The sequence below is a fragment of the Poecile atricapillus genome, chromosome 3 (genome assembly GCF_030490865.1).
Source record: "Poecile atricapillus isolate bPoeAtr1 chromosome 3, bPoeAtr1.hap1, whole genome shotgun sequence".
Lineage (NCBI taxonomy): Eukaryota > Metazoa > Chordata > Aves > Passeriformes > Paridae > Poecile > Poecile atricapillus.
Window position 1 is genome coordinate 70,396,407 of NC_081251.1, and position 26,798 is coordinate 70,423,204.

General features: G+C 40.8%; 1 protein-coding gene across 3 annotated transcripts in view; it reads left to right on the top strand.

Moving 5' to 3' along the window:
• Positions 1-4,066: 4,066 nt before the first annotated feature.
• Positions 4,067-26,798, top strand: part of B3GALNT2 (beta-1,3-N-acetylgalactosaminyltransferase 2) — a 29,796-nt gene continuing 7,064 nt past the window's right edge. For 2 of the 3 annotated variants that reach the window (XM_058836318.1, XM_058836317.1), the window contains exons 1-7: positions 4,067-4,274; positions 17,078-17,225; positions 18,509-18,609; positions 19,679-19,872; positions 20,868-20,963; positions 25,412-25,522; positions 26,290-26,368. In XM_058836318.1, the coding sequence (XP_058692301.1) occupies positions 4,181-4,274; positions 17,078-17,225; positions 18,509-18,609; positions 19,679-19,872; positions 20,868-20,963; positions 25,412-25,522; positions 26,290-26,368 (823 nt within the window). In that variant the 5' untranslated portion in view covers positions 4,067-4,180. The remainder of the gene's footprint in view (positions 4,275-17,077; positions 17,226-18,508; positions 18,610-19,678; positions 19,873-20,867; positions 20,964-25,411; positions 25,523-26,289; positions 26,369-26,798) is intronic. The other variant, XM_058836316.1, reaches the window with a different exon arrangement.

The following is a 26,798-nucleotide window of genomic DNA, read 5'->3' on the forward strand; positions in this document are numbered from 1 at the left end:
CTTAGACTGTAAAAATTATTATTGCTATATTGGTAAGTTTGTATAACTGTGACCTAATTCAGCAAAACTTAAAGCTACTCCTCCAAAAAGACAAGAAGATGCAAAAAAATAAAATCATAAAAGGCTCAGCAAAATAATAGACAAATAATTTTAAACAAAACTTCCTTAACTGGAAATTAATTCATAAAATGCTACGTGGAAAAATTAAGAAGATTATACTGTGTACAACTGAAAAGCATTTAAAGAATAATGCAGTCATCAGACACAGTCAATATGGGTTCTTAAAAGGAAAGTTCTGTTTAACTAATTTGATCTGCTTCAGTGATAGGGTCGCTGCCTAGTGAATGAAGGGAAGGAGATGGGTGTAGCTTTTCTGGATTTTAGTGAGGCTATTGCTACTGTCTCTCACAGCACCCTTCTGGACAAGTTGTCCAACAGTGTGATGAGCAGGTTCATGATGTATTGGGTGAAGAACTGGCTGAAGGGCGGGCAGAACTCAAAGGGCTACAGAAAGGGGCCACATCTGGCTGGTGACCAGGAAAGTTTCTCAGGGCTCATGTCTGGAGCCAGTTCTGTTCAATATATTTATCAACAACCTGGATGCAGGAGCTGAGCACACCATTAACAGATCTGCTGGTGACACCAAACTGGGAGGTGCTGTTGACTCTGTAGGAGGCTTTACAAAAGAATCTAGATAGATTGGAACAGTGGGTAGTGATTAATGGGATGAAATTTAACAACTGAAATGTCAGATCCTGCACCTGGGATGGAGTAGCACTAGGCACTCCCAAAGGAGTCTGGGAGCTCCCTGCATCTGCACTTCATTGGATCAGAAAGCCAAAATGGGAAGCAGTAAGACATTTCTTCTGTTTGGGAAGATAGGCAAAATCTATTTCTTGTAAACACCCTAAGCAAGGTAAGGAAAGGTTTGATAAATCCTCAATATGGACAGTGAATCTGTTTAGATTATGAACACTGGAAAAAGAATAAAACACATTCTTGGGATACAAATTTACAACCCTTTAAACTAATAAAGCCCTTCATACCCTGATTTGTAATCTCTTTTAATATTTTTTCTTTAAAAAACTAAAGGCATAAAGATTTCGTGAAAAATAATATATCAGTGTTACTGCTAACTGGGGAGAAAGTTAAGCCCCAAACCCCTAAAATGGAGTCTCTCATGAGACCTTCCCCTGCTTTCAGATGGAGCATGCAGAGATCAATAAAACACAACTTCCTGGGAACAAACTCTGCTAAAGTATACACAGCTCCACACTGATTTTTGCTCTTCTCATCTGCTGCTGCTGCTGTCCTAAAAATACCCCAGCTGCCCACTCGGGGCAACAATTAGGCAAACAAACATTAAAAAAACCCCTGACTGCTATGGACTGGCTGGCTTTGGTATATGAGTACAGCTCTGGTATCCATCATGTCTTCTCTGTGTCAGACAGGAGATGCTTATCCAGAGGGATTCTGCAAATTGAACAGAAGCATCTTAAGTTTGCAAGCAGCCTGGGGAATAAAATTTCTGTCTCTTCTGTCTCCAGCTCTTGTGCTCAACATGTTGTGCCTGTAATATACTTTGTGTGCCAGAGGTACCCCCTGAGCCTGTACTGTAAGAAGAGTAAATCTGCTCAGAAAGAGCATAATGAAAATGGCGTATTTTTAATTGAGTTGTTATAACCAAAATCAAAATATTACTTAACTCAAACTTTTTAGTTTTTCAGAAAAGTAATTTAAGATTATCTAGAAGTTATATTCCAGATCAATTTTTCTTTTCATAGTATATATAGTCATGGTTCTTAAATCTTGGGAAAAACCTAAATTTTATATGGGCACTTTTTAAAAAGCATGCTTAAAACTCAGTTGCTTGAAGCCATGTTGAGACACTTTAATATCAGTTGCTTTGCCAAAATACTAGTCCTCATAAAAGCCCTCAAGAATGCAAATTGAAACTTCTTTACTTATGGGAACTTCTGGAAATTGGGTTAGTAGCTGGGTCTGATCACCTCATGACTTACATACAGGTGCACACTGTTGGTATCATACAGATGGTGATGAAATTGGGAGGCTTAGGTAAAATATTTGGCTTTAAAAATCTTGTAGAGATGCAACAAAAAAATGGAATAGGAAAGGCCATTCCTCTACCACTGAACTGTGTTAGTAACCATTTCCTACATAACCAACAAAACTGCATATGTATCATCCTTTTGACCTGGATATCCTGTTTGTATAATATGGAGAAACAGGCTTCTCCTGGTTTGTATGTAATATTTACTTATCCTTGAAGATGGTAGATAATACCATAGGGAAAATAAGATATTAAAGGATTGGGTGCTCTGTTTTACCTACAAAGAAATAATCACTCACTCCCAAGTACGTTTATAAACTCAATCCCCGTCAGATCACCTAGCACGGGAGGAGAACCTAACATATTGGGTACAAGGAACGTAGCCCAATATAGATAAATACTAATAGCTGGACCAGTTTTTATTTCTGCAACTGAACATCCTGAAAGGCACGTCAAATGTAAATAGTGATTAATCATAGAATTTTTTATGTAAATGTTTTCCCTAGTACTACTATGTGGTGACAAGTACTCAATTGCATATTAAATATGGTTTAAGTATGCAGCAACCTAAAACTGATATATTTCCAACACATTTTCCTTCTGCTTGTAAACCTAATATATAAAGGTTAAAATAATTGGTTTGCCTTCTAGTATCTCACTCCACTTGATAAAAAATTAATCTTAACTAAGCAGTTTGAAAGGACTGTAGGCATTTTCTGAACACTTTTCATGGCTTGTGTATTTAAAAAAAATCATTTATTTCCATTCTACTTCATACAGATCAGGTTCTGTTACTAATTAAATGTGTTTCAAGTAGACTAGCACCAGCAGTCATTCATTTAGACCTTACATCTATTACACATAATCTTCTAGTTTATACATTAACAAGAGACAAAAGGCAGAAAATGATGTACAGAAAGTTTCACCTGAACCCGAGGAAGAAATTATTTACTGTGCAAGTGACTGCACACTGGAACAGATTTTCTGGAGAGATTACGGGGTCTGCCTCTGTTCAAGAGGGATGTGTTCAAGATGTGTTCAATAACTATCTGGACACAATCCTGTGTGCCATGTGCTCTAGGACGACCCTGCTTGAGCAGGGAGGTTGGACCAGATGACCCCCTGTGGTCCTTTCCAGCCTGACCCACTCTTGTTAACCTCTGATCCTGAGAAGCCTTTGCTTATTTATCCACATCACTTTTTCAGGTAGATTTATCCTGGGACAGTCTGCGGAAACAAGTTTCTCCTTGTTACCTGTGTGCAGGAGACCAGAGACAAATAAATTCTCAAGGTGCTGACAGTATTGTGCTCTCCATCCTTGTGCATCTCTTCATCCGATCGCATTTAAACCCTCCCAGCCCGGACGGAGTTCTGCAGAGGGCGGGTCGGTCCTTAGGGACCCAGTTTTTCCGAGTGGTGGCTGAAGGTAACAGGGGAAGCCGAGCTCGGATTATTGACATTTCATAACTAATTTATGGATTCTTGGCCGTGATCCAGCCGCAATTAAGGGCACTTTGATTGTTTAACAACCTCCTGGAATTTCAAAGCTCGTGTTACTTGCTGGAATAAAATACTCCACAAGCACTTTGCGAGCGCCGTAGCAGGTCTTTGCCAAGGCGAAGCGCTCTCTCCCCTTTATTGAATTAGTACAGGATTGTTCTGGAAAGCTATTTTGTTCCTAACGCAACGATTTTTGAGAAGGGGCATTCAGCGGGTTATCGAAGAACGATTACCCGGGGAGGGTTTCCCCGCAGCCGGTGCCGCGGCCGAGGGCAGCCGGCCGGGCTCGCAGAGGCGCACTCAGTCCGTGAGGGGGACGCGCCGCCGCCGGCCGCTCTCCCGCGCCCCCCGCCATGTGAGGCGCGCGGAGCCGCCGCGCTCCCTCGGCGCCCCGCGGCATTGTGGGGGCTGTAGGCGGCCGCCACCGCCGCCCGCGCCGCTGCCGCCCGCCCGGGCCGGGGCGGGACTGCAGCTCCCGGCGGCCGCGGGGCAGCCGAGCCCGGCCCGGCCGAGCGGGGAGGAGCCGCGGGCGGCCGAGCCGGGCCGTCGCGCCGGCGCCGCTGGGAGAGGCCGGCGCGAAGGAGAAGGGGCTGGCGGCTGCGGCGGCCAATGCGAAACTGGCTGGTGCTGCTGTGCCCCTGTGTGGTCGGGGTCGCGCTGCACCTCTGGCTGCTGCTGAGCTGCCCCGGGAGCCACCCGGCAGGTAGGAGAGGGGCGGGCGGCGGCGGGTGCCTGGGGTATCCGGGCGGGCTGGGCTCCTCCACCCTCTCTGGCCAGGCGAGGAGGGGTCGGGGCAGGGGGCAGGTAACGGGGGCGAGGCGAGGGGAGGGCCGGGGTCGTGCTGTGGCCGGGGCAGCGGGAGCAGCGCTGGGGTGCCCGCGGCGTTCGTCGGAGGGAGCGTCTCGTACCGTGGAGCGGCGGAGAGCAGCGCAGGCTCCGCCGCCCGAAGCGGAGGTGCGGGGCTGCCGCGGGTGCGGAGCGGCTGGTGCGGAGCAGCAGCTCCCGCTTCCGAGCGCCTCCTGCGCCACCGCTGCCCTCCCGCACCCACCGAGGCACGTCGGGGAGAAATTCCCACCGAGCCCGCTCGTGTCGCGTCATTCCCGGTCCTAGGAATAGCTCTTCGCACTGCGCTGTGTTTGCCTCAGCCGGCTTTAAAACCCCTGTGCTGCGAAAAGCTATTCATAGGACCAGGTATGATCCAACACAAGTGAAATCCGATCCTTGAGGGCTTACCCCGTGCTCCTTATAAAATGAGGTGTAGTTTTCAGGCCACAGATCTTCGTGCCTGAGGAAACGGGCGTCTGTTGGAACAGAAACTTTTGTCAGCTACCCACAGGTGCTGTTTGACAAGATTAAAAAATACTGTACACGAACACGTAATGGTGTTTTTTTTTCCTTGGGGTGTGCTTAGAACAGTTTAGTGACCCGGTAGGTTGTTCACTAATAGAGCCACATTCTGCAACTGGTGCCTGTTTCCCGTGCAGGGTGTGCACAGCTGTGAGGAAACAAGAGTCTGCTGATTGCCAGTGGCAATTAATAGTGCAAATACGCAAGAAGCAGGGTCAGTGCATTTGCATGGTCTGAAGGCTGCAGAGCTGTATAGGTGTCTCTCTGTCTGTATTCTGGCCTTAGCATATCACATCAGCCATGGTCACACATGAATTATAAAAGAATGGGAGAGCTAATTGTTGAACTTCTAGCCTGATAGGCATTTGAATTGCCTGGTTGGTTTTGTTAATCTTTCACGGTGCCTTTTTGGAGCTTCAGAGCATTAATTTGGAGTTAGAAGTGGCAGTGTGGAATCTTGTGATGACCTTTCCCGCATAAATGTTTTTTCCACTAACAAACATTTCTAAAGAAAATCCAGAAGTCTCTCAAGTTGGTGTTGGTGTGAATGAGTGGCCTAGGTCACTTAAATAATCACTGTTAAAGGTATTAGCAAAAGTAGGAGTAACACAAATTTGTAAAAGAGCAGGTTAACAGACTTGGATATCAAGGTTCTCTCTGTTGCTTACTCCATGGATGAAACATCCCAAGGAAACTCCAGCTAGAATTAATTTAGAATGATTTACACAGAGATCAAAGACTCAAAGGGTTAAGGGTTGCCTCTGGTTGAGTCACAATGTTCAGGGTGGATCCCCTTTCTTTTCAAACTCTTCATGGAGCTTGGGTGCAGCTAAGTCCAGTCTTGGTCTCCAACTTGAGCAGAGGTTTATATCTAAAGTATTTAGCAGTATTTAATCAATTACTAATTTAACATTTACAAAGTGATTTTCCGTTCCTAAAAGAGAGTACAGTGGGTGAGAAATGATAGGAAATCTAGGTATATATTTCCTCCATTACCTTAAAGTATCCACAAGCTGCTGTTACTCTTTTTTAGAATGGGGCATTTGCAGACGTTCTGTTTTTCTTAAGATAAATGGAAGAATCACTACACTACCCCCTGTATACCAGGTGCTCAAAAACTTTAATTCTCTGCTTGGTCCCTGACATTTTTCGGGTGCTGTCTCAGCTTCTGCTTTGCATAGCACTTGCTGCGCTGCTGCTGCCGTTTGCCCCACCTTTTCAAGGGAATTTCCCCTAATTAGAATATCACCTATAGATCTGTACAGTTTTCTGAGGGAGTGAGATTGTCTGTGAAAGTTCAGCAAATACGGAATGAGCAATTGTGGGTGAATGTTTATACCCATGTGGAAGTCTGTTAAAGGTATATTGTGAATTTTTCCAAGTAAAAGAAAGTTTCTTTTTATCCTCCTGCAATGGGACTGACAATAAAGGACACATCTGTCACACACGGTGCTGCTGTCCATGGTATGTGGCTCCTTGTAGCTGTTAAAGCTGTAGTATTGGGTACTGCAGAGCTCTGTGGGGCCGTGTTGGCATTTAAGAGCTGATAATCAATTGCTAGATGCCACCTCCCACCCAGTTTTCAGACTGGCCCAGTGGGTGAATTGTACAGTGGTTTCTGGAAATAACGTGCTGCTACCTCAGAATTATTTCCCTTTCGTGCCACAGCAGGAGTCAGGCATTGCAGTACCTGGGTAGTCTTTAGATCAGGAGTGCAGGGACTGCATGAAGCACACGCACTGTACCCCCTGGTTTCTGTCAGGCTTAGGGGCAAGATTTGAACCAAAGGACGCACACTGCCGACTGTCAGGCGCCAGGCTTGGGTATTCAAAATATCAAAACCCAAAGTAATTCCATTGTGATCTTCCACTGCAAAGCAAGTATACAACATTCACTTCTTGCCCAGAGCCATAAATTAACTTTCGTGCTTTGGTGAATAACACTTGCTCCTTTCACTGCAATGGTTTTAACTCTGTGCCGTCCAAGTTGTACACCCAGCTTCTCAGCATCCTCTTGCATTAATATTGAAATTTGTGCTCCTATATCTGTGTGGAATTTTGTCAGTTGTTGAGGGCCAAAAGGAATGAGAATGTGTTTTGCTTTAGTGATGGGTCTGAGCTCATATTCAGAGGAATCTGAGGGAAACAAAGAATCAGCTTTCCTCAGTTTGTTGTCATCAGGGTCATCCCGTACGTTTCCATCCCATTCTTCAGAGGATACAATTAATTTCTTAATCTTTACAATATCAGGAGGATGGAAAGCCCACATAAATCTGATGTTTTCCTCCAAGTTTTTTTTTTCTCATTTTCTTCCTTTAACTGATTTTGCAGCTGCTCCATTTTCAAGGACAGTATTAATTCAGTTGCCTTTAGGAGTTTTATTTCTTCCGTTAGGTACAGTACCATTTTACTGTTATTCTTACTATCTTGATAAGCAGCTTCTAACCATGTTCCTAGCATTTTGCAAATAATTCCTTTTCCATCCTTTGTCTGGCCCTGGCCACTTTTACCTGTCCTTTAACAGCTGTACAGTCATGCCAGTTAACACAGCTCTGTTCTTCTGAGAATTTGGAACTTTGATTTATTCTGTGCTTTCTTAAGTAATCTGTGCTTCTATAAGACATCCAGTCAAATATGCCAATTTGTCACAAATGAGTGGTTTAGGTTGCTTAAAGAATCACGGTCAAAGATAGTAGCAAAAACAGGTATCCCCTGGATTTAACTTGAGCTCTGAACTAAGCACCATGCAGCCAACTCAGTTTCTGCTGCCCCCGTCTCCTGCAGTGGGATGGAGAGATGGATCAGGGGAAAAAAAAACAAAAGCAAAACAAAAAAAACCCCAAACCAAAACAAAAAAATCCCCCCCCCCCCCCCAAACCAAAACAACAACAAAAAAACAACCAAAAAAACCCTTCATGGACTGAGAAAGGAAGAACCAAATTACAATTCATTTAAAATGATTTACACAGAGGCTGGAAACACAAAAGGGAAAGGGAGACCTTCCTGTTGAGTCATGAGATTGAGTTGACCTCCTTACTTTCTAAACTCCTCATGGAGCTGAGGTGCAGCTAGGTCCAGTCTTAGACTCTGACTTGGTCAATAAGCAGCATCTAAAGGATTTAGCAGCACTTAATCATTGACTAATTTAACATTTACAAAGTTATATACAAAGTAATAGGATTTACTATAATTGCTACAGTGACTTTATTATACATCGGAGACAGCAGCATTCATGCTGTACTGGCAGAGGAGTATCTAAGTCAGTCCACACGTGCATGTGCACTGACACAAAGAGATATATTTATATACAGGGATAAATGGGTATAAGTGTGTAGAGGTATGCCTGTTAAAAATTCCCCTCAAGCTGAGTGAAATGCTCACTTGAAATATCTTGGCATTTCTCAGTGGGAAAGGGTCGAGCCTCAAGGAATGGAAGGTTTCAGCCCAGGCCCTGTCATCAGTTTTGGGTGCCGATCCTCAGAACTTTGCAAACTGGAGAGTCCGTGAGCTCTGAGAGACATCCTGCTCAGGGAATCGCTGTGGTCCAGGGAAGCCAAAGGGCTTCACTCAGGACTAGTTTTTAGGGTTGTTTGGATGTCTGGCTTTAGTCGTCCATGAATTTTGATCCTGAACACAATTTTGGTTAGTAATTGCTGGAATTTTCAAAAATCCAGTAACTATGGAGTCTGTTCCACTCAGGGTACAGTTCAGGTAAGAAATGTTCCAGGCTTGTCACGGGATGACTGATTGCTCCTGCTGTCATTCCTTCCTTGGTCAGGCAACAGGAGTTCCTTCCCATGGTCAGTGTCACCCTCACCTTAGCTGTGGTGGGGCTGGTTTCTGGTCCAGTCAAGGGACTGCCCAACTCATTACACAAAGGCCTAATGGGAATTTCTGAGGTGGAGCAGCCCTAAGGAGGGGAAGGAAGGCACCACTTGGAAGTTGGGGGAAGAGAGAAGTAGCTTTGCTCTTCATAGTTTCCCTGTTTCAAGCAGTTATTGTTGGAGTTGGTGTTCATTACTGTAAAACCATGCTGCATTGGATAATGCTAGGATAACTAGGATTTTTAATAAGTGGATTTTTTTAATACTGAAAGAGCAAGTGTATGATTTTTGTGCGGGGTTTATTCAGTTGTAAATAAATACTATTGTAAAGTTACTATTGAGTAATGTATTCACACTGAGGAGGAATAACCATGCCTCCTATAAAATGAGAACATATGTCATCTGTAGGAAAATGCTCCATACTGTACATGAGTTGTCTTTTTGTAGGCCCAATCCTTGCATGGTATTTAAGGAAGAGTCTGTCTCTTAGCCTTCAAAGTACCACAAAGTCTACAAGATGTAGGTATGGCTGCCTTGGCAGAAGAAAGAAGGATGAGCCATGGGACCTCAGATGTCTTCTGTGTTGTAGTTTTGTATTATTCAGGGTGTTTTAGGAACATTAGTGAATTTGTATACAAGAGAAAGAAATGTCCCTATTTATTAAAAGGCTTCTTGAATCTGAAACTACTTAAGAGGTTCTGGTAGTGCCTGATAAAGCCAGTCTTGTTTCACTTGAGTAATTTTTTTCCCTTGTTTACTACTCCAGCTGCTATTTACGACCTATCACCTGGAATCCCTGGTGTGAATAAAAAAGTAAATCTTATCATGGGGCAGTGTTTTGCAGCAGCTGTGACATAAAAATGCATAATTTGTATATTCTCTTATATTTCTGTGTAGTTATGTACCATAGTTGTGTGCTATCTCAACAGCTGCAGAATTAGCTACCAGTAGAGGTCAAAGACAGAGTGAACAGCAATTCTGTTTTTTGAGGAGATTAATTACCCTCCCGAGTAATCATCACCACACATTCAAAAGGAAATCTATCAAAAAGTTGATAACCTGTTTTAATGATTATTTCCCTTGGCTTCATTGATTCACTAACACAAGATTGGAGGAGACATCCCCAGCCATCAATTCTGCTTACTATTTCTAATAAGCAACTCTAGGTCTCTGTCATCAAATGACAGGTGGACAGCCTACATTTATTTAGTGAAGGCTCAGGGTGGCTTTTTGTCTATTCACTTGGATTCTTATCAGTTCTTCCAGAGGCTTATTGTCCTGATTAAAAATATGTTCTCATTTCTAGCCTAAGCTTACTTGCAACTAGTTCATGCCTTTTAATTCTTAAGCTTTTCAGTGAAAAGGATGTTTCTCTTGCTTCAAGTACATCTTAAGCATGTTACCATAGATATCAGCGGTGTCTGTTTCAAACCTTTGCTTTCTTAAGTTGAGCACCTCAGGTGCTTCTAACTTCTAGTAGAAAATAGACTTTCCATTTCTAGAAAACAGTTTGGTTTTGTTATCTGTAGGTCAGATGGCTTTAAATGTAAACAGTGTTCCAGTCTTCACTCGTTCCATCTGCTTTTCTTCCTCTATTGGTACCTTCTGTAATAAAGTCTTCCTTTTAACTACCCCTTGTGAAAGGCATGTAATTTGCCTGCATCCTTGGCCCTCAGTTGTGTCTCTCCCTGTGCAGTATTCAGATGTTCTCTGTTTTCATGATCACATTTACGTTGGTGTCACAGAAAATAGAGTACACTTCTTGGAGGCAGTACTCAGTAATTGGAAAAAATTAAATAGGATCAATCTTGAGACCAAAGGCCTTTGTTTTAATGTCCTGACTTTGGTGGCTTCCTGCTTTTTTTTTTGTTAATCAGTTAATGAGACTCTAATTCACACTTCTGAATCACATTTGTGCAGGAACATGCTTCTAGGTTTAATTGAAATCCTTGTCTAACTGGTTACAAACAAGTGCTATCCAAAGAAAGTTCGTGAGTAGGAAGCTTAGTTAATTTTTTGTAAAAGTCTTAGATAGATGCTAATTATAAAATGACCTCAGAAACTTGAGAAGGAACAGACAGACCTGCTTTTAGCACTCCAGGTGGATTCATTGCTAATTGTGTGTTTTAATTGATGGCACAAATCTTATTGAGTAGGAAGTTACTCACTGTAAGGCTTCAGCTACAGGGCCTAATCAGAAAGCCCCACACATTCTGTGTAATCTTCTGCTACTTGGCTGATGCTAATGCCCTTTAAGTCGTTATTCCTGTTACATTTCTGAGGGGGGGTGGCAGCTAAAAATTGGCCCTTTTGGATTTGTGAGAGTCAATCTTCTACTAGTGAACAATTATGCAATAGATTAAAACCCACCATTTTCTAGAGTCTGCTTGTATGCCATCTGTTGTCCTGTGGCTTAGCATGTACTTCTTCAGGCACTGGCCTAATGGAACCAAAATATGGGAACAACCTATGAGGTGCTATGAGATGAAGTTTTGCTAAAAGATGGGACCTTCTTAAGAAAGGATGTTGTCTGCAATCTGGTAGTCCTATCTGTCAGGGAGTAGCATGCTTGGTGACAGAGTTATTTCATCTTTTTGTAGGTGTGTAAAGACTTAGACTGGTGGCCTGGGAAACTGAAACTTGACAGGTCAGGTTTGGCATTGGCAGTAGATGTGCAGTCCTTCCTAAAATGCCAGTTGTCCCCCACCCTTCATCCGTGTCCTTCACGCTTTCATCTGTAAGATCTTAGTATGACATGGTTTTTCATGGATAGGCCACCCCCAGCATAAAACAATCTCCTGACTTTTGATGGACACAAAATAATTGACAAAGAATACACAAAATAAGCTGATGCTGTTTTTCAAATGAATTGGGATTTTTTTGGGTTTTCAGTTATTCTGTAGACAGATGTCTGAGACCTTGCAAGCTACTAATGAGTGACACTGGCACTGCATTTTTGTATTTTGGCATTGGAGCAGGGGGTCAAAGAGGACCAGTTCTGCCAGAGTTGGCTGAATTAAGGTTTTCAACAATTATCCTCTAAATTGCCCACTGAGTGGAACAGCCAGAAGAGAGCAAGTATTCTTCCCTGGGAGCTGGCTGTTGTTCCTTGGCAGCAGGGATTGGTAGTCAATTTTCATCAGATAAAGGTGCTATACTCTGCTTCCCCTGCCCTGCCGCAGCCCCTTACCTCCACAAAATAAAAAAAGAAAAGGAGGCATCAGTTGGTGTTGCAAATTTGCATTGTTTCTTTTGACTTTGCTTCTGATGCTTTGGCTACTTTTTCCCAGTTTTGTCTATAAATGTTCAAATATTATATTATTAAGGTGTTTAGGGTATCATCATTCCACCACTGTTACTACTGCCACTTGGCAATTCAGAAGGACCCTGCTGTCCTATTTCTTTTAAGGAATGCTGTTGATGTAAAACAAACAGAAACCTCTGCCTGCAGCAGTTTTGTTCTTTGAATCTGTGAATCTTGTATAAAAGCCTGTCTGCCTCACAGAGTACTGCAGAAACCAGGGGTGCACATCTTGGTGCTTTCTAGCTCTGGGGTGAAGTAGGTACTGCAGGAAGGTCAGGTAGCTCTGCTTGCACCAAAACATGTAATGCAGATGAGCTGTAGCAGATTACTCTAAGTGAAGTAGATTAAAAGGGGGAAAGAGCTGCTTTTGCTCTTTGGTTTGTTCTTTTTCTGTGCGTGTCAGCATTCTGTGAATACAAATCTTTATATTGAGTTAATTCCTTCCTTTGTGTTTGTTTGGATCTTTTGTGAAGCGGCAGAGAAGAAAAAAGTATTAAACCTCAGGAGTATGGTTGTAAAATCACAGGAATAGGCAGAGATAAAAATGTGTGGGGTTTTTTATTTTGGAGGAGTGTTGTTCCTTTTTAGTCTTATCTTACGAAGTGGATTAGTTGAAAATATTCTAAATAAGTTCTGCTTGACCTACTTAGTTCCATTCATTGATTTATTCAGAGGAAAAAAAAAAAGTAAAAAAGCTGCATTGGTAGCAGAAGATATAAAGCCCAGCCTTCTGTGGAGCTCACTTATTTTAGCAGCGTCCAGTGGAGGTGCTCTGGTGCCTGATACTGCAAGTAAGCCTACACTGCTGTGTTTATCAGTGCAGGCACTAATGATGAGTCTTTTCTTTGTCCACTCCAGTTGCATGAAATGCAGAGACTTACTTTGTGGACTGCATATTATGTCAAATTTCACTGAAAATGACTGGCAAATTTAGTAGTTGATTGGAGACTCATCAATAGAGATATGTTTAGCAAGACTGTGTTTGTTGACAAAATCAAGCTAAATGATCTCTCACTCTTTTAATCTCCTTATAATGAAGCAAATATAATTAACAGCCTAATTTGACATTTTATTGAGAATCTGTCTCATGGGAAGAAGAGATGCATGTTCATCTTTGTAGTCTGGAATTCTGAAAAACTTCAAGAGCTGTTGACTGCTGCTGAGGTGGTTAAAATCTGAGTAGGGTCAGCAGACTGCCTGTCAGTGGTGATCTCTTTCCATGTCCAGCTCAGCAGGACACCCACCTCTGCATCTTCAGCTGTGTCTTCTAAAGGCACAGCTTTGTATTCTACATAAAAACTTGTTTACTTTTTCCTGTATCTCTCCTAAACTTTGATCTGTTGCTAGCTCTCAGTCAAGCTTGACAGAGAGGTAGAGGTTGTCCAGCATTTTCACCCATTTCATGAAAACTGTTGACTGAGAATCCTGTGAAACCTTCCTGAAGCTGATGTTGAGGTGAAAATCTGTACCAATAAAAGCGCAAGTATGGTCAGATATCAGAGAATTGTGTGTAAGACAGTCCTTACAAATATCAGAGCCCAAGAAAGCTTCATTAGGAGCTTACCATAAACAATGTGACACAAGGTTCTGGCAGACTGGACTTAGTAGACTTAGAGCTGACAGAACTACTGCTGACAGCTGCTGCAGAGAATTAAATGAACCTCAGCAGCTGAGGGAGGGATGCTCGCATTCATGTTTTTGTAGGTTTTGCTGTGGATTAACAGGTAGGCTTTGTGTATTTTTCTCAGGTTCTGCTGAGAAGTCTTGGGCTAAGTAATGCAACCGAGATGCAGCTTTGACTAAGTAAGAATTCAAAAGCAAGGTGGACAGTGGTAGTGTGAGCTTTGGATTGGAAGGCTTCCTCTCCTTCTCCATACCTTCATTCTGCAGCACTTCTAGGGTTTATAGTAGAATGTGATATATAGCTTTTTTCCTTTTTTCTACTCCCTGCACAAATCACAAAATTTAGTTTTTTCACTTGAAATCAGAAAATGTAAAAACGTAATTATCTTGCACAAGCAGTTGCAGGTAAGAGTGATGTATATGATGTGATTCAATCTGACACTTAAAATTTTGGCCTGAAAGTGTACAAAAATAGAATGTAAGATAAATAGCTTTGGTCCTCAGTGGCAAGCATTGATTGCTTGTCTAAATTGTCATTATTGACTTTGAGGACAGCAGTGTTTTCTCTCAAATTATGATGCATCAGAGAATATTTATGCACATATCGGAATTATCCTTATAAATTAATAATAGCCTTAGTATTTTTTCCCTGTACTTCTCACTTTAGCTCCCTTCTTTAAAATAGTGTGAGTTCAGAGAAACACATATGAATCTATTTTCCTGAAATTCTAGCATTATTCCTACTTTTCCATAGGAAGTAGAAGTCTTTACTAACAAGCAAAAAAATTTTTTGTCAAAGTAAGCTTTCCTTTTTTTTTTTTTTTTTTTCTTTTTTTTTTTTTTTCAAATTTTTAGTGGTTTTGATAGTAAAATGACATAACTCTTGGGACAGAGAAGATCTTCTGAATATAGACCACTGCAATGCTGTTCTAAAAGCAATTGGATATTAATTCTGAAGCATCTGTTACATTAACAGTGTTCCCATGTGGATGGTTCATAAGGAAAAGCTTCACTCATTTTAAAACAAACTAATTAAAAGTATGTATATTTGATTTGAGTAGCTTATTTTTAGTTGGTTTTTTTTAAGTTCATTCAAGCTAGCTTACGTTATTCTGAGCCAAGTCACCCCATAGACTTGTGCCCTTAGTTTTATTTTTCTTTAATTTTGATTTAATGGAATAGTTCTGCTTCTTGTTAAAAGCAATATTTTTTAAAAAGAAATCTGTGTAAGCAGTACTTCATCTGCAGTCTACAAGCATATTAGACCTATGAACTTTATACTGGAAGGCTTGAAGCTTGGAGTTAAGGCTGAAGAATAATCAAAGGATGGATGAAGAACAAGGGAAAAAAAGGGATGTGTAAGCAGGAATTATGCAGCTACACAGGAATTTTCCATAGTGTTGTACTTTATAAACATATGTCTGTCCCATGTATCTCTGCTGTCTTGGAGAGCTGGTGATTCTTGCCTATATAATGACCTATGAGGACATACAGAGCCTCTGGATAAATGATATTTACTAGCATGAAGGAAAACTAAATTGGTATTTCGATTGAACAGTGTGTTTGGCTTACAAGTTTCTTCAGATGTTACATAGGGCACTAGGTTTGCTGTTCTCTAGCAAACAAATAATATTCCTAATTCTCACCACCAGTTCAATCATGGTTGTTGAAAGAGCTGCAACAGTTGACTTCAGTGAAAAAAATGAAGAATGGAACTAATGGCTCATTGTTTGGAGTTTTAAGTTGTTCTGAGCCTGAGATGATGAAAGCTTCTCTTAATAGGTTAATGTTCAGCTTAAATAATTGATAATCTTGTAGCTGTTTACAGTACAGATTCATTTAAGTAGTGGTGGAACTTCACTTTCTTGTAGAAAAATCAGTGTTTGCATACTTAGAGCTAAAATATTTAGTGGGAAGTAGACTGGGAGAGGTTTACCTGTGTAAACACCACCTTCTAGTTTTTCTGCTTTTGCATTTTTCCGAAAACCAATTCCAGAGCAGTTTTATTTGGCTTTTGGAGTCAGGGCTGTTTTTAATGGCGCTAAAGAACAGCAACAAAAGTTCTGAAATCTTGATGTTGATTCAACATGGAACAGAGCAAGGTCAAGGCCTCTCCACTGCATGCTGAACACTGACAGTGGGATATAAGGCTAGATGGATGTCTGGTGGGATTTGGCACAGCAGTTGTTGTGGCAGATGCTGTGAGGTCCTAGGTTAGAGAGCAGTGTAAAATAACCCATCTATTCATCTTCAAAGTGGAGAAAGGGGATGCTGGTACAGAAGGTAGAGTCTGGTTAATAATTCGACTCCTTCTAGTGGGAGTTCACAATACAGACTTGGCAGTATGTTTAGTCTCCTAATTAGATTCGAAAAAATCTTGTCTATGCTATATGCAGTAGTTTAAAGTGCACTCAGATTTGTTTTCTTTATCTGCAGCCCAATGAAAAACATAGTCAGATGAGAAGGAAGCAATCCTTTGGTAAAACTAAATGCAAATCTGTCTTAACTCTAGGATGTCTGATAGATTAAACTAAGCAAATTCACTTTAGCTACTTGCACGACTGTTTACAGGCTCTAAATCAGAGCTTCTCAGGTCTCTATCCGGTCATAATCCCGCTGGAAATCAAGTCCAGGTTTCGTGATCTCTAAATTAAAACAGCACAAGCTAAATCCTGGATTACAAGTATTGGCAGTGGCATCCAGCTTTGAATAAAGCCAGAGCTTTAGTCCCTGTGTAGGGATGTAGCATCCTGTGTGAAGGCAGACTGGTGTTCCACTTCAAAGGGTTAGAAACAATAGGCCTTGAGATCCCACACTGAAATTGGGAGGCAGAAAGGTGGTGCCAGCAACTTTAGAAAGAAGGGGGGAAATGGGCATGTTAGTGAAGGTTTTGGCATATTGAAAATGTTTCTCTGATTCCGAACCAAGAATATGAAAGTAATCCTGCTGTTTGTTTTTCGTGTTTCAGTTCTCTTGCTTTTAGATGTCCTTTAATCACAGAATTTCGGAATAGTTTGGGTTGAAGGGACCTTAAAGATCATCTAATTTCAATTGCCCTGCCATGGACAGGGATGACTCCCACCAGACCAAGTTGCTCAAAGCTCCATTCTACCTAACCTTGAATGCTTCCTGGGATGAGTCAGACACAACTTCTTTGGGCGATCTTTGCCAGTGTTTTACCATGCTCTGAGTAAAGAATTTCTTCCCAATATCTAATCTCAGTCCCCCCTATTTTAATTTAAAACCTTTTCCCCTTGTCCCATCACTATCTGCTTTGCAAAAAATGGCTCCCCCTCCTTTTTGTAAGCCCCTTTTAAGTACTGGAAGGCTGGAATTTTAATTATTGCTTGCAACTCAGGCTTGTGGTAATATGTGCATAAAGTAAATATTTTTCACTTTCTTCTTCTAGGTCCACTGTCCTTCTTTCCTCAGTGGAAGCTGAAACATTATGATGTTATTGTAGGTGTTTTGTCAGCTCGACACAATCATGAGCTACGCAGTGTTATAAGGAACACTTGGGTCAAGCACCTGAAGCAACATCCTGCCCTGAACCAACGGTAACCTCCACTGTTTTGTAGTTTGGGCCTGGGGGACAGGGTTGAAATATCTTGATATAGTAGTGCTGAAATGGCTTGATTTAATAATTTTTTCTATTAAAGTATTTCCTAGTTTGTTTGTTTTTGAGCATCTTGTACTCTGATAGATTTTTTTAAGTCTGCTTGATAGTATATAAGAATACTTACTGCCTTGGGCTGTAACTGCTTATTATACACTGCTCTTTGCTTTTGCAATTACTTGCCACTGTTCATTAGTGATGTATAAGCCTTCCTCTTTTTTGTGTTGCAATGTATGGTGTGCAGCTGGAATCCTTGGTAATCCAGGATTCTTGAAGGCAGTCAGGATCTCATGTGGTGGGAGAATCGCCAAAACTCTCGCAAACAGCCTCAGCTCTGAAGTTCAGGTTCATTTCCCACTGAACCAGGTGCACCAAACTGCTGCAGTGTGAGTGGCCCTTCCTGATTGCTTGCACAGACCTGACATGTACACACAGGTCTGATTTTGCTGAGAAGCTCTGCTGCAGTTCATCCCTGGAAATGCTGCCAATCCTCACACCTTGGTACCTGCCTTGCATTGAAAACATTTTGCTGTTCCCATATTTGGTGTCAGCATGCAGCATGGAGTGCAGCATAGCCACTTCAGTCATCTAAAATTATGAACTTGCATAGCTTATGTGGAATTCTGGGAGGACATTCAGCTGCTAGGTGAAAGATAGGTTAAGGTGGATCCTTGCTCTTTGTACTGCTTGGTGTCTCCCTACTGTGGAATAACTGTGATTAGAGCTGGAGAGGAACCTCTTGTTTTGTCTTGTAACAGCCCAAAGTTGAAATATTTCGTTGTACCAGATAGCCCAGAATCCTTGGTCCTCCTTTGATGCTATGTGTCTTTTTTTCTTACTGTTTTTTTCATTGACTTTTGAATGCCTAGTATTTAAACAATCTTGAATTAAGTAACAAACCCAGGCCAGGAGGGGCAGGTCTCTGGGATCCTTCAGTGTTGCCTTAGGTCTTTTTTTCTGTTCAGTGTGCTGTCTGTCTTGAATCTCATTTCTAGCTGCCAATCTTCTTGTGATCTCAAAATGTAAAATGTTAATGTGGATTTGGAATTGGGCTCCTACAAGGGGATTCATGTGGTTGCTCTGCATACCAACTGTCACTGCTGATTTTTAAGAGGTTCAAAATCTTAACCATGTGAAAGACAGGCCATGGTAATAAAATTGAGTTTATTGAAGATGGAGGGAGGAGGGAAGAGAACTGGTGTTAATAAAAGCAAATTATTTTAGTGTCCTTGTGAAGTTTATAATAGGTGCGCATGGTTGTGCTGTGCCAGTGAAGGACAGAGAAGACCCCTACTCCTGCAAACTTCTGAACATCAGTAACCCAGGTATGGAAGTTAACTTCTAAAAATCTTGTGGTCTGAGCTAGAGCTAGTCATGTTTTCTGAGAGTAGCTTGGGGAGTTTAATTGAGATAGTTAGTCTTGAAAACAAGTACCTCCTAGAACTTGTTGCATAACCTTTCTGTAAGTACCTTGTGGAGGCCAGAAAGGGAGAGATATTTGGGCATGTGAAGGGGAGGCCATTGACTTTAAATGGATTTGCATTTCCCTTGTGTCACCAGACAGTCTCTCCCATATAACATACATTTTTACTTGATCTATGTGTTAAATGAAGTTGGAGAGAGAAAAAATGACCTGACATAGTGCAAATGTGAAGAAAGTAGCAAGGTGACAGTCTTGAGTGTCAGATGGACTTCTCTGATGACAAAGTGAATCCTCTAAGTGAGTCTGGCTGATGAGTTTTTCAGATTCTGCTTTAGAGAGAAAACAATCAAGAAATGTAAAATGGAGGAAAAAATTAAATGCCGTACAAAAATTCCTAACTAAAATTACATTTTGGATTTTATTTCATTTTTGCTCTTTAACACATGTTAACTAAGAGCTGCTAGGCACCTGAGCCATGATTCAACACAAAATGTAACTTCTGTTGCTTTCTCTTTGAATGACAACATCCACTGTTCCCAAGTATAAATGGTACCTCAGGGCTTAGGTAGGCAATAATGCCAAAAAGCAGGCAGCTGAATTAAGTGGAGGTGTGTGCCATTTTGATACATGAATAATTATTTTATTATGCTAATATGCAGGTATTCATGCAGTCAAGCAGTCATTTTTGTCTTCCTGCTGTGGATTTATTCTGTTTCTAATATTTTCCCTATGGATATGTAGGCACTGAGTTGCAACTGCTATTAGCCTGCAGATTGCTGTATCACTGAAATTTTTCTTGCTGCAGTCTGCAGCCCATTGTATTTTCTTCGACTCCAGTGTTTGATTATCCTTGTGCACTTGTGAGCCATGCTAATTTTCCAGAATGCTTTGCATGTAGGCAGTGTGCTTTGTGTGTATCCAGGAACCATGAGCTTCTCTCACCTTACCTCTGGCCTTTCCTTTCCATACAGTTTTGAATCAGGAAATTGAAGCATTCAGTCTCCCTGAGGACATACCTTCTGTGCTGTCTGAGGACAGAATCGTCAGTGTGAACTTTCGTGTACTTTACCCCATTGTCATTACCAGCCTTGGGGTATTTTATGAGGCTGATGGGGTGGGATTCCAGAGGAACATCACTGTAAAGCTGTACCAGGCAGAACATGAGGTAGAGTATTATAGTTATGTTTTGAAAGGATGATGTCTCTTTTTTGTGGATTAAGTTCTTACAGAAGGTGACATGCTGTGTTGGTGAGTTAGAAGTATTTAACTGACAAGTGTATGAATTATACTTTTCTTCTGTTGCATTTTAAATTCTCATGTATGTATACAGAGGTACATCCTGGATGACAAAAAGATGAAAGTCACAAAGTGCTGTGAGTTAATCTAGATGCTGTTATGAAAGAGCACTTAGATCTAATTCCAATGCACAATTTTTTGTTTGTATTTGGGGTTCTAAATATTGATAGTTATTAAGGAAAAAAAAATAAGCTATCAAAAATATTTAGAACGCATGCAGAAACATACATTTGGTGTCTTCAAGCAGAGCTGCAGAACAGCTATAATTTCTTGTCTGTCTTCTGGCAAAACATTTTAAAATTTCTAGATACTGGTATTATTTACTGATAATAATTTGACTTCATTGATAATTTCCCCAGTCCAAAGCTATTATGGGTTTGATAGACTAGCTTTGTGATTTGGAGGGGAATTTTTTTTTGAGCAAGATTGTTGCATTTGATGTATTGCATTTATCTCAACCAATAACTTGATATGCCAATTTCACAACTTCTGCCTATGCTAACAGTAGAAAGAATTGTAAGTATGACTTCCATGATGAACTTCCAAGGAGTTTGGTTTATAACAGCCATAATAAAAATAAAGTTATACTGTAATCAAGTTCATGTTTCCTAAATTGTAGAGTTTCTATATATTCAATGTCTGATGAGTTTATCTGCATTAGCTTTTTACTTCCAGCGAAGGAGAAAAGTTTGTATCATAAGAGAGCTTGGAAACTGTTTTCTGAAGATTGAAATTTGGCAGTGCAGCATCCTTATGTAATTTGTTATTATCTAAGACCCATTTGATGGCCTGTGTAATACAGTAGCACTTTTAATGTTTATTTTGGGTTTTTAATTTTAGCTTTTTTCCACCTCTTGTTCACAGGAAGCGATCTTCAGTGCTCGCTTTAGTCCACCAAGCTGTGGAGTGCAGGTGAACAGATTGTGGTACAAGCCAGTAGAGCAGTTTATTTTGCCAGAGGTATGTGCAGTATCAGAACTGTCAGCAGTTCTTTTAAGTCATCTGGACAAACTGACTGATAAAACTGACCTTTGCTTGAGGCAGAAAAGGGCAAGTGAAAACTTCTAGAATGTTAATTCACAGAATCTCAGAATGGATGAGTAGTTGCAGGGATATGCTGAAATCCGTATTTGGATATATGGATATATAATATTTGTTTTACAGAATCTTATTATCACAAGTAGTTATAAAGCATAAGCCTGGAAAATACAAATTGATAAAAAATTACATTGTCAAATAGTAGCAACTTCAGAAAACTTAACCTATTTCTGATTGAAAACTGTACCTGCTTTGATTCTGTGGGAGAGTTTACCAAAAAATGTGATGCCTCTTTCTCCCTTCTGCTTTATCAGTCATTAGCACACAAGATAGGGAGGGGAGCATGGCACAAATTTCTAGGGGGCAGCTGAAAAAGTGGTTTCTGCATCTGATGTCTTGGGACATAACGTCAAGATACTGTGTGTTATCTTTGCACAGTATTATTTGTTTTTGGCATAGGGATATGGAACCTACTTGTGGCTGTATAGGAAGGAAGGTGATTGAACACAAAAGGAACAGAATATTGTAGGAAAATACTCTGTGTTTGATAAATGGTTTAATGAATAAAGGTTGTCTCAGAAGGAGAATCCTATTTAGCAGACCCTCCCAGGTACAGGGAATTGTTCTCAGTGGACCAGTGATCTCTTGATAGATATCTCAGCTACCATTTTAGACAGTTTTCTTTAATTTAAATATTTTCTTGGACTCTTGCTACTGTTTCTGTATGTTGTCTTTAGTCTGGGATGTTTTATTATTAAAGAAATTGTGTTTCAAAAAAATGAGGCAAATGAAGATTGAAGAGGGAAGAGAGGACAATTTGGACCAGTTTATTCCCTGATTTATTCCCCTGGCTCTATACTAATGAATGCATTTGGAAATCTGTTAATTTCAAGGGGAATCTGCAGCTGGCCGATTGGTTTATCATCTTAGACTGTGTTTACTGAATGCTGTGTAAGTTGTAGTGTTGGCAGGAGACCTTTCAGGTTAGCAGACCACTTGCAGTATTTTGTGCATATGTTTTGGCAATCTAATTTCATACTAAAATGATTAAGGGTTTATTTTACGTTTTTAAAAAGAATATTGGTTACCCAGTAATTTGGTAGTCTATCGTGTGAGCCTTTTCCCTGTAAGACTTTGTTTTGAGATGCTAAAATTCCAGGCAGTTGTAATTTTGCTATAAAAGCTTGCAATTTTCCTGAGAGGCAGATGGGAAGTATTTCCTTGAGAGAGAGAATATTAGTATTCATATATTTCTTTGTGTGGGCTTCCTTAGTCTGATGCATGTCATGCGCTGAATGCTTACAGGGTAACACAATGTTTCTAACGTAGATGAATAGGGCTTATGCACAGCATGCAGTCTCCTGTGATGCTCAGGATGCTGAAGCATACATGATGATTCAGAAGAGGTGGCAATGCCCACGTGTTCCTGTCTGCTTGTTTAAGAGCACTAAATTTAGTGAACTGTTTAATTGTTATAGGATGGTGTCTGAGACAGCGTCTATTCTCTGTCTTTCCACCTTGAAGAAGTAATGGATTGTACAGACTGCTGAAGAGCTTCATTCATCTTCCAGCTGAAGTGCTGCTCTTTCTGCTTGTCTTGGGGAAAGGAAAGGAAATGCAGTATTAGAATAAGCATCTGGCAGGCCAGATTGTGAGAGACAGGATCGATCATTCAGCTTTGGAACGACTGAAAGCGCAGAGCAGCAGAAGCGCCAGCAGATAACTAAAACACACAGGGCTCTTACAGACAAGTCTTAGCAATGTGCTTATTTTGTCAAAAAGCTGTGGGCCCCTTGCATGAAGATGGGGCTCTGTACTGCACATATTCTGTGTTACTAATGGGGAATAGTTGGAGGAACAAAAAGCACAGCAGTGTTCAACATTAGGAAAGGAGTTTGGCAGGGCTGCATTATGTCAGTTCACCTGTTCGGTATTCACTGTAAATGCCACTGCGCTCTGGCAGCAACAAGGCTGGAATTTAAATGGGGAAAAAACAGATGATGTAGTCTCAGGTGTGCCACTAATGTTTTTGCTTTAAGCATTTTCAGGCCTCAGCTTTCATTAAGTGGCTTACAGTAAGAATAGCTGAAGGCTGAAGTCATTAGAAAATTTGCTTACAAGTCTCTCAACCTGGAAAATAATGATCATTTGCAGCCTTAGGATGCCTTACACTGAGGTTTAGGAGACTCCTGGTACATTTGAAGTCAGTATCAGTAATAGTCAGTGGTGAGATTTGTAATGTTTCTGCTTGCTGAGGCATGAAAGGACTCCCTTGTTCCTAAAGGACTCTCCCGTTCACTAAACAACTTCCCAAAGGTTGTGTCTATGAACAGGACAGTGAAGTGTGATTAGAGCCCAATCACTACAGTAAAAAACATTGTAATGGGAAATGACAGTCACTGCAAAAAGAAAAATTGAGCCACTAGAAGAAGTCTTAATATTGGTCCATTTATTTTGATAACTGAGAAATAATTAAACAAACAACAGAGAGCTGAATGTGAGTCAGCAGTGCCCTGGCAGCCAGGAGGGCCAGCCATGTCCTGATGCTGCATTCAGGCACAGCATCCTCAGCCAGGTAAGGGAGGGGTTGTCCCACTCTGCTCTGAGCTGGGGCAGCCTCACCTCGAGTGCTGGAGGCAGTTTTGGGTGCCACAATATAAGAAAGACATTGAACTGTTTGAGAATGTCCAAAGGAGGGCAATGAAGATGGTGAAGGGCCTTGGGAGGAAGCCGTGTGAGGAGCTGCTGAGGTCACTTGGTCTGTCCAGCCTGGAGGAGACCAAGGGGAGACCTCAGTGCAGTTACAGCTTCCTCCTGAGGGGAAGTGGAGAGGTAAACATTGATCTCTGCTCTGTAGTGACCAGGGACAGGACCAGAGGGAATGGCCTAAAGTTGTGTCAGGGGAGTTTTTGGCTGGACATTAGAAAAAGGTTCTTTACCCAGAGGGTGGTTGGGCACAGGAACAGAATCCCCAGGAAAGTGGTCACAGCACCAAGCCAAGGGTTCAAGAATAGTTTGGCCAATGTTTGAAGGCAGAGGGTGTGACTGGGGAATGGTCCTGCAGGGTCAGGAGTTCGATAGGATGATCCTTATGGGTCCCTTCCAATTCAGCTTATTCTGTGATTCTGTGAAACAAGGGGAAGGTATTGAGCATGGAAGTCAGGCTTGAATAAACACTGGCCAGCTTCATTATTAGCTTATAAAGCTGGCATTTTAAATAATAGATGAGAGACTTCTGAAATACACACGCAGCTGTCATTAAACACTGAGACTGCAGCAGATGTTAAGACCTGCTTCTAGAGGAAAGCAAAAAAGTAAGCTGAACTCTAATCTAGACTTACAGGTGTTTCAGTAACTGGAGAATTTTTGGAGAAGGTTTCTAGTGTACAGGTAAGCTAAAATGGGGACGAGATGAGAGGTTGGTATAAGTAAATAGACTTCCTACAGCAGCAGAGATGCATCTACAAACAAATTGTTTTTCTGTTCCACACTAACAACCGGTGTGTTTCCTATGAAACTGGGAGAGACAAAATGGAATATGCTCATCTAGGAGTCAGGAGTATAACAACCCTACCTTTTCATAAGGGATAAATTGCTTTAAAAATTTTAAAAAATAAAATTCTACCAATACTCTTGTACAACTTACCACCTGTTCCTTTGTATGTTCTTAGGGGTCTCCAGTTTAAAGTTGAGATTAAGTCCTTTGAAATTCAGAAGAATTTACACACACACACACACATATATATGTAAAACATGGAGTGGTATAACCTAATTTGACAGTTAAAACCAGAAAATTTTGAAATTATTCACTTGTCTTTTTATTCCTTATCAACCAAGATGTGAGGTAAGAATTCTGTCACTCCTGCAGTAGCTTGTGGCACTTCTTCTGAGGTAAAGGTGGCCATATTTTTCTTTGAGTTTTGCTGGTGTCAGGATCAAGTCTCTGATCTCTGTTTGGCAGATAATGATAAAAGCTGAACTTGTTTCCAAATCTCTTTTAATATATTCTCTTTGTAATGTAGGATTTTATATTTGATTTTTGAAAATTCACTTCAGGTCACCTTTAAATGCTATTTTGATGATTTTAGAAAGCCAAAGTCTTTTACACTAGGCTTCTGTTAAAAGTTTAATATAGAGATTCATGATTAGTCTTAAAAGAATGATTATGTGTTACTGAGTTTCATGGACATGTTTCATTTATACATAACTTATTTTTATTCATGTATAAGTAAAACATTTATGTTGTGCACTCAAGCTAAATCTTGTGTGAAGTTGACTCCTTTAAAATAACTTTAAAGAGCCCAAGCTGTTTGACTTCCATTTTTTAAGTCTTTGTATACCTGCATAACAGTGTTTTGCTCTTTTACCAGAGTTTTGAAGGTACTATTGTATGGGAGAGCCAGGATCTTCAGGGCTTGGTTTCAAGAAATCTTCATAGAGTGATGGTGAATGATGGAGGAGGTGTTTTCAGAGTCATTACAGTGAGTCAAGTCCCCTCATCTTCCTTTCCACTATGTTTCTATTTTTCCTATAAGTGTTGAGAATTTAGCATTTTACTTTCCTGTGTTTCTTTGTGTAAATCATTAATTCAGTTGGCTTTATCCTTTTGTCTCAAAAGAAAAATTTTGCTTTGCCTTCTTGCAAAAAAAATATGCTTGCAAGTGGCATTTTATTTTGAGGAGAATAAAGCTCTCATTGTCAGATGTGAAGCAGTGTCAGTATATCAGAGATAGCAAAATGTGGGTCAAAAATCCTTTGCTAAAATCCCAGCTGATGGGAGAAAGTCTGGTTATTTGCTTTTTGACAGTGTGTCTCTTTTCGTGTCAAATTGCTTGCCTAAACATCCTGTGTCGTCATAATTTAGCCAGAATAATTTTGCATTTTACTGTCAACTTTCAAACTAGTATTCTGAAAGTTTCAGTGCTACTGCTAGTTTTGGGTGAAACTTTAAAAAAATGCCACAAAACTTTAGTTAAAAATCTTAGTCTAAGTCTTTCATGGCGCATTGTGTGATTCTTGGGGTGGTCCTGCACAGGACCAGGAGCTGGACATCAGTGATTGTTGTGGGTCCCTTCCAGCTTGGGATGTTTTATGATTCTGGGATTATGCAGGTGCCTAAACCAGCAGAGCTTTAAATTAATTTAATTATTAGTTGCCAGAAAAGTTCACACCTTAAAATCAGAGCGGAAACACATCAATAAGGACAGATGATTTAATCTATCAATTTCCATTAATCTGTTCCTAACAGGCAGGGGAAGGGTCACTGCCACATGAACTCACAGAAGGTGTGGAGGGAATAGCAGGTGGTTTTATCTACACTATTCAAGGTAAGTCCACAAAACATAGCATGACACTTGATGTTATGGTAAAGCAGGTAATTTCAATTACACTTCGGAGTATTTGTGCTGTCTCCATGAACTTAGTCACCCTAGGTTTTCTTTTATTAGAAACATTTTCTTCCTGGCTCTTTTATGCTTAAAGTCAATGTCCTGATGTGGTTGCTTTGCTTGCCTTTTGTCAGCCACTCCTTTGCATCCCTTTGTCTTTTTATCCAGACTCTCTTCTTGGTTTTTCGTTATCCAAAATCAAGTTAAAAAATGTCATGCAAAGAAATCTTTCCCTGATATTTTTCACACTTCTTTCCAGTTCTGCTGCAGTTAGAGGTACTGTACACAATGTTTAATATGGACAAGCAGTTTCCATCCCTATTGTTGCTCTTTTGCACCTTTTTCAGCAGAATGTTCAGAGATTTTATAG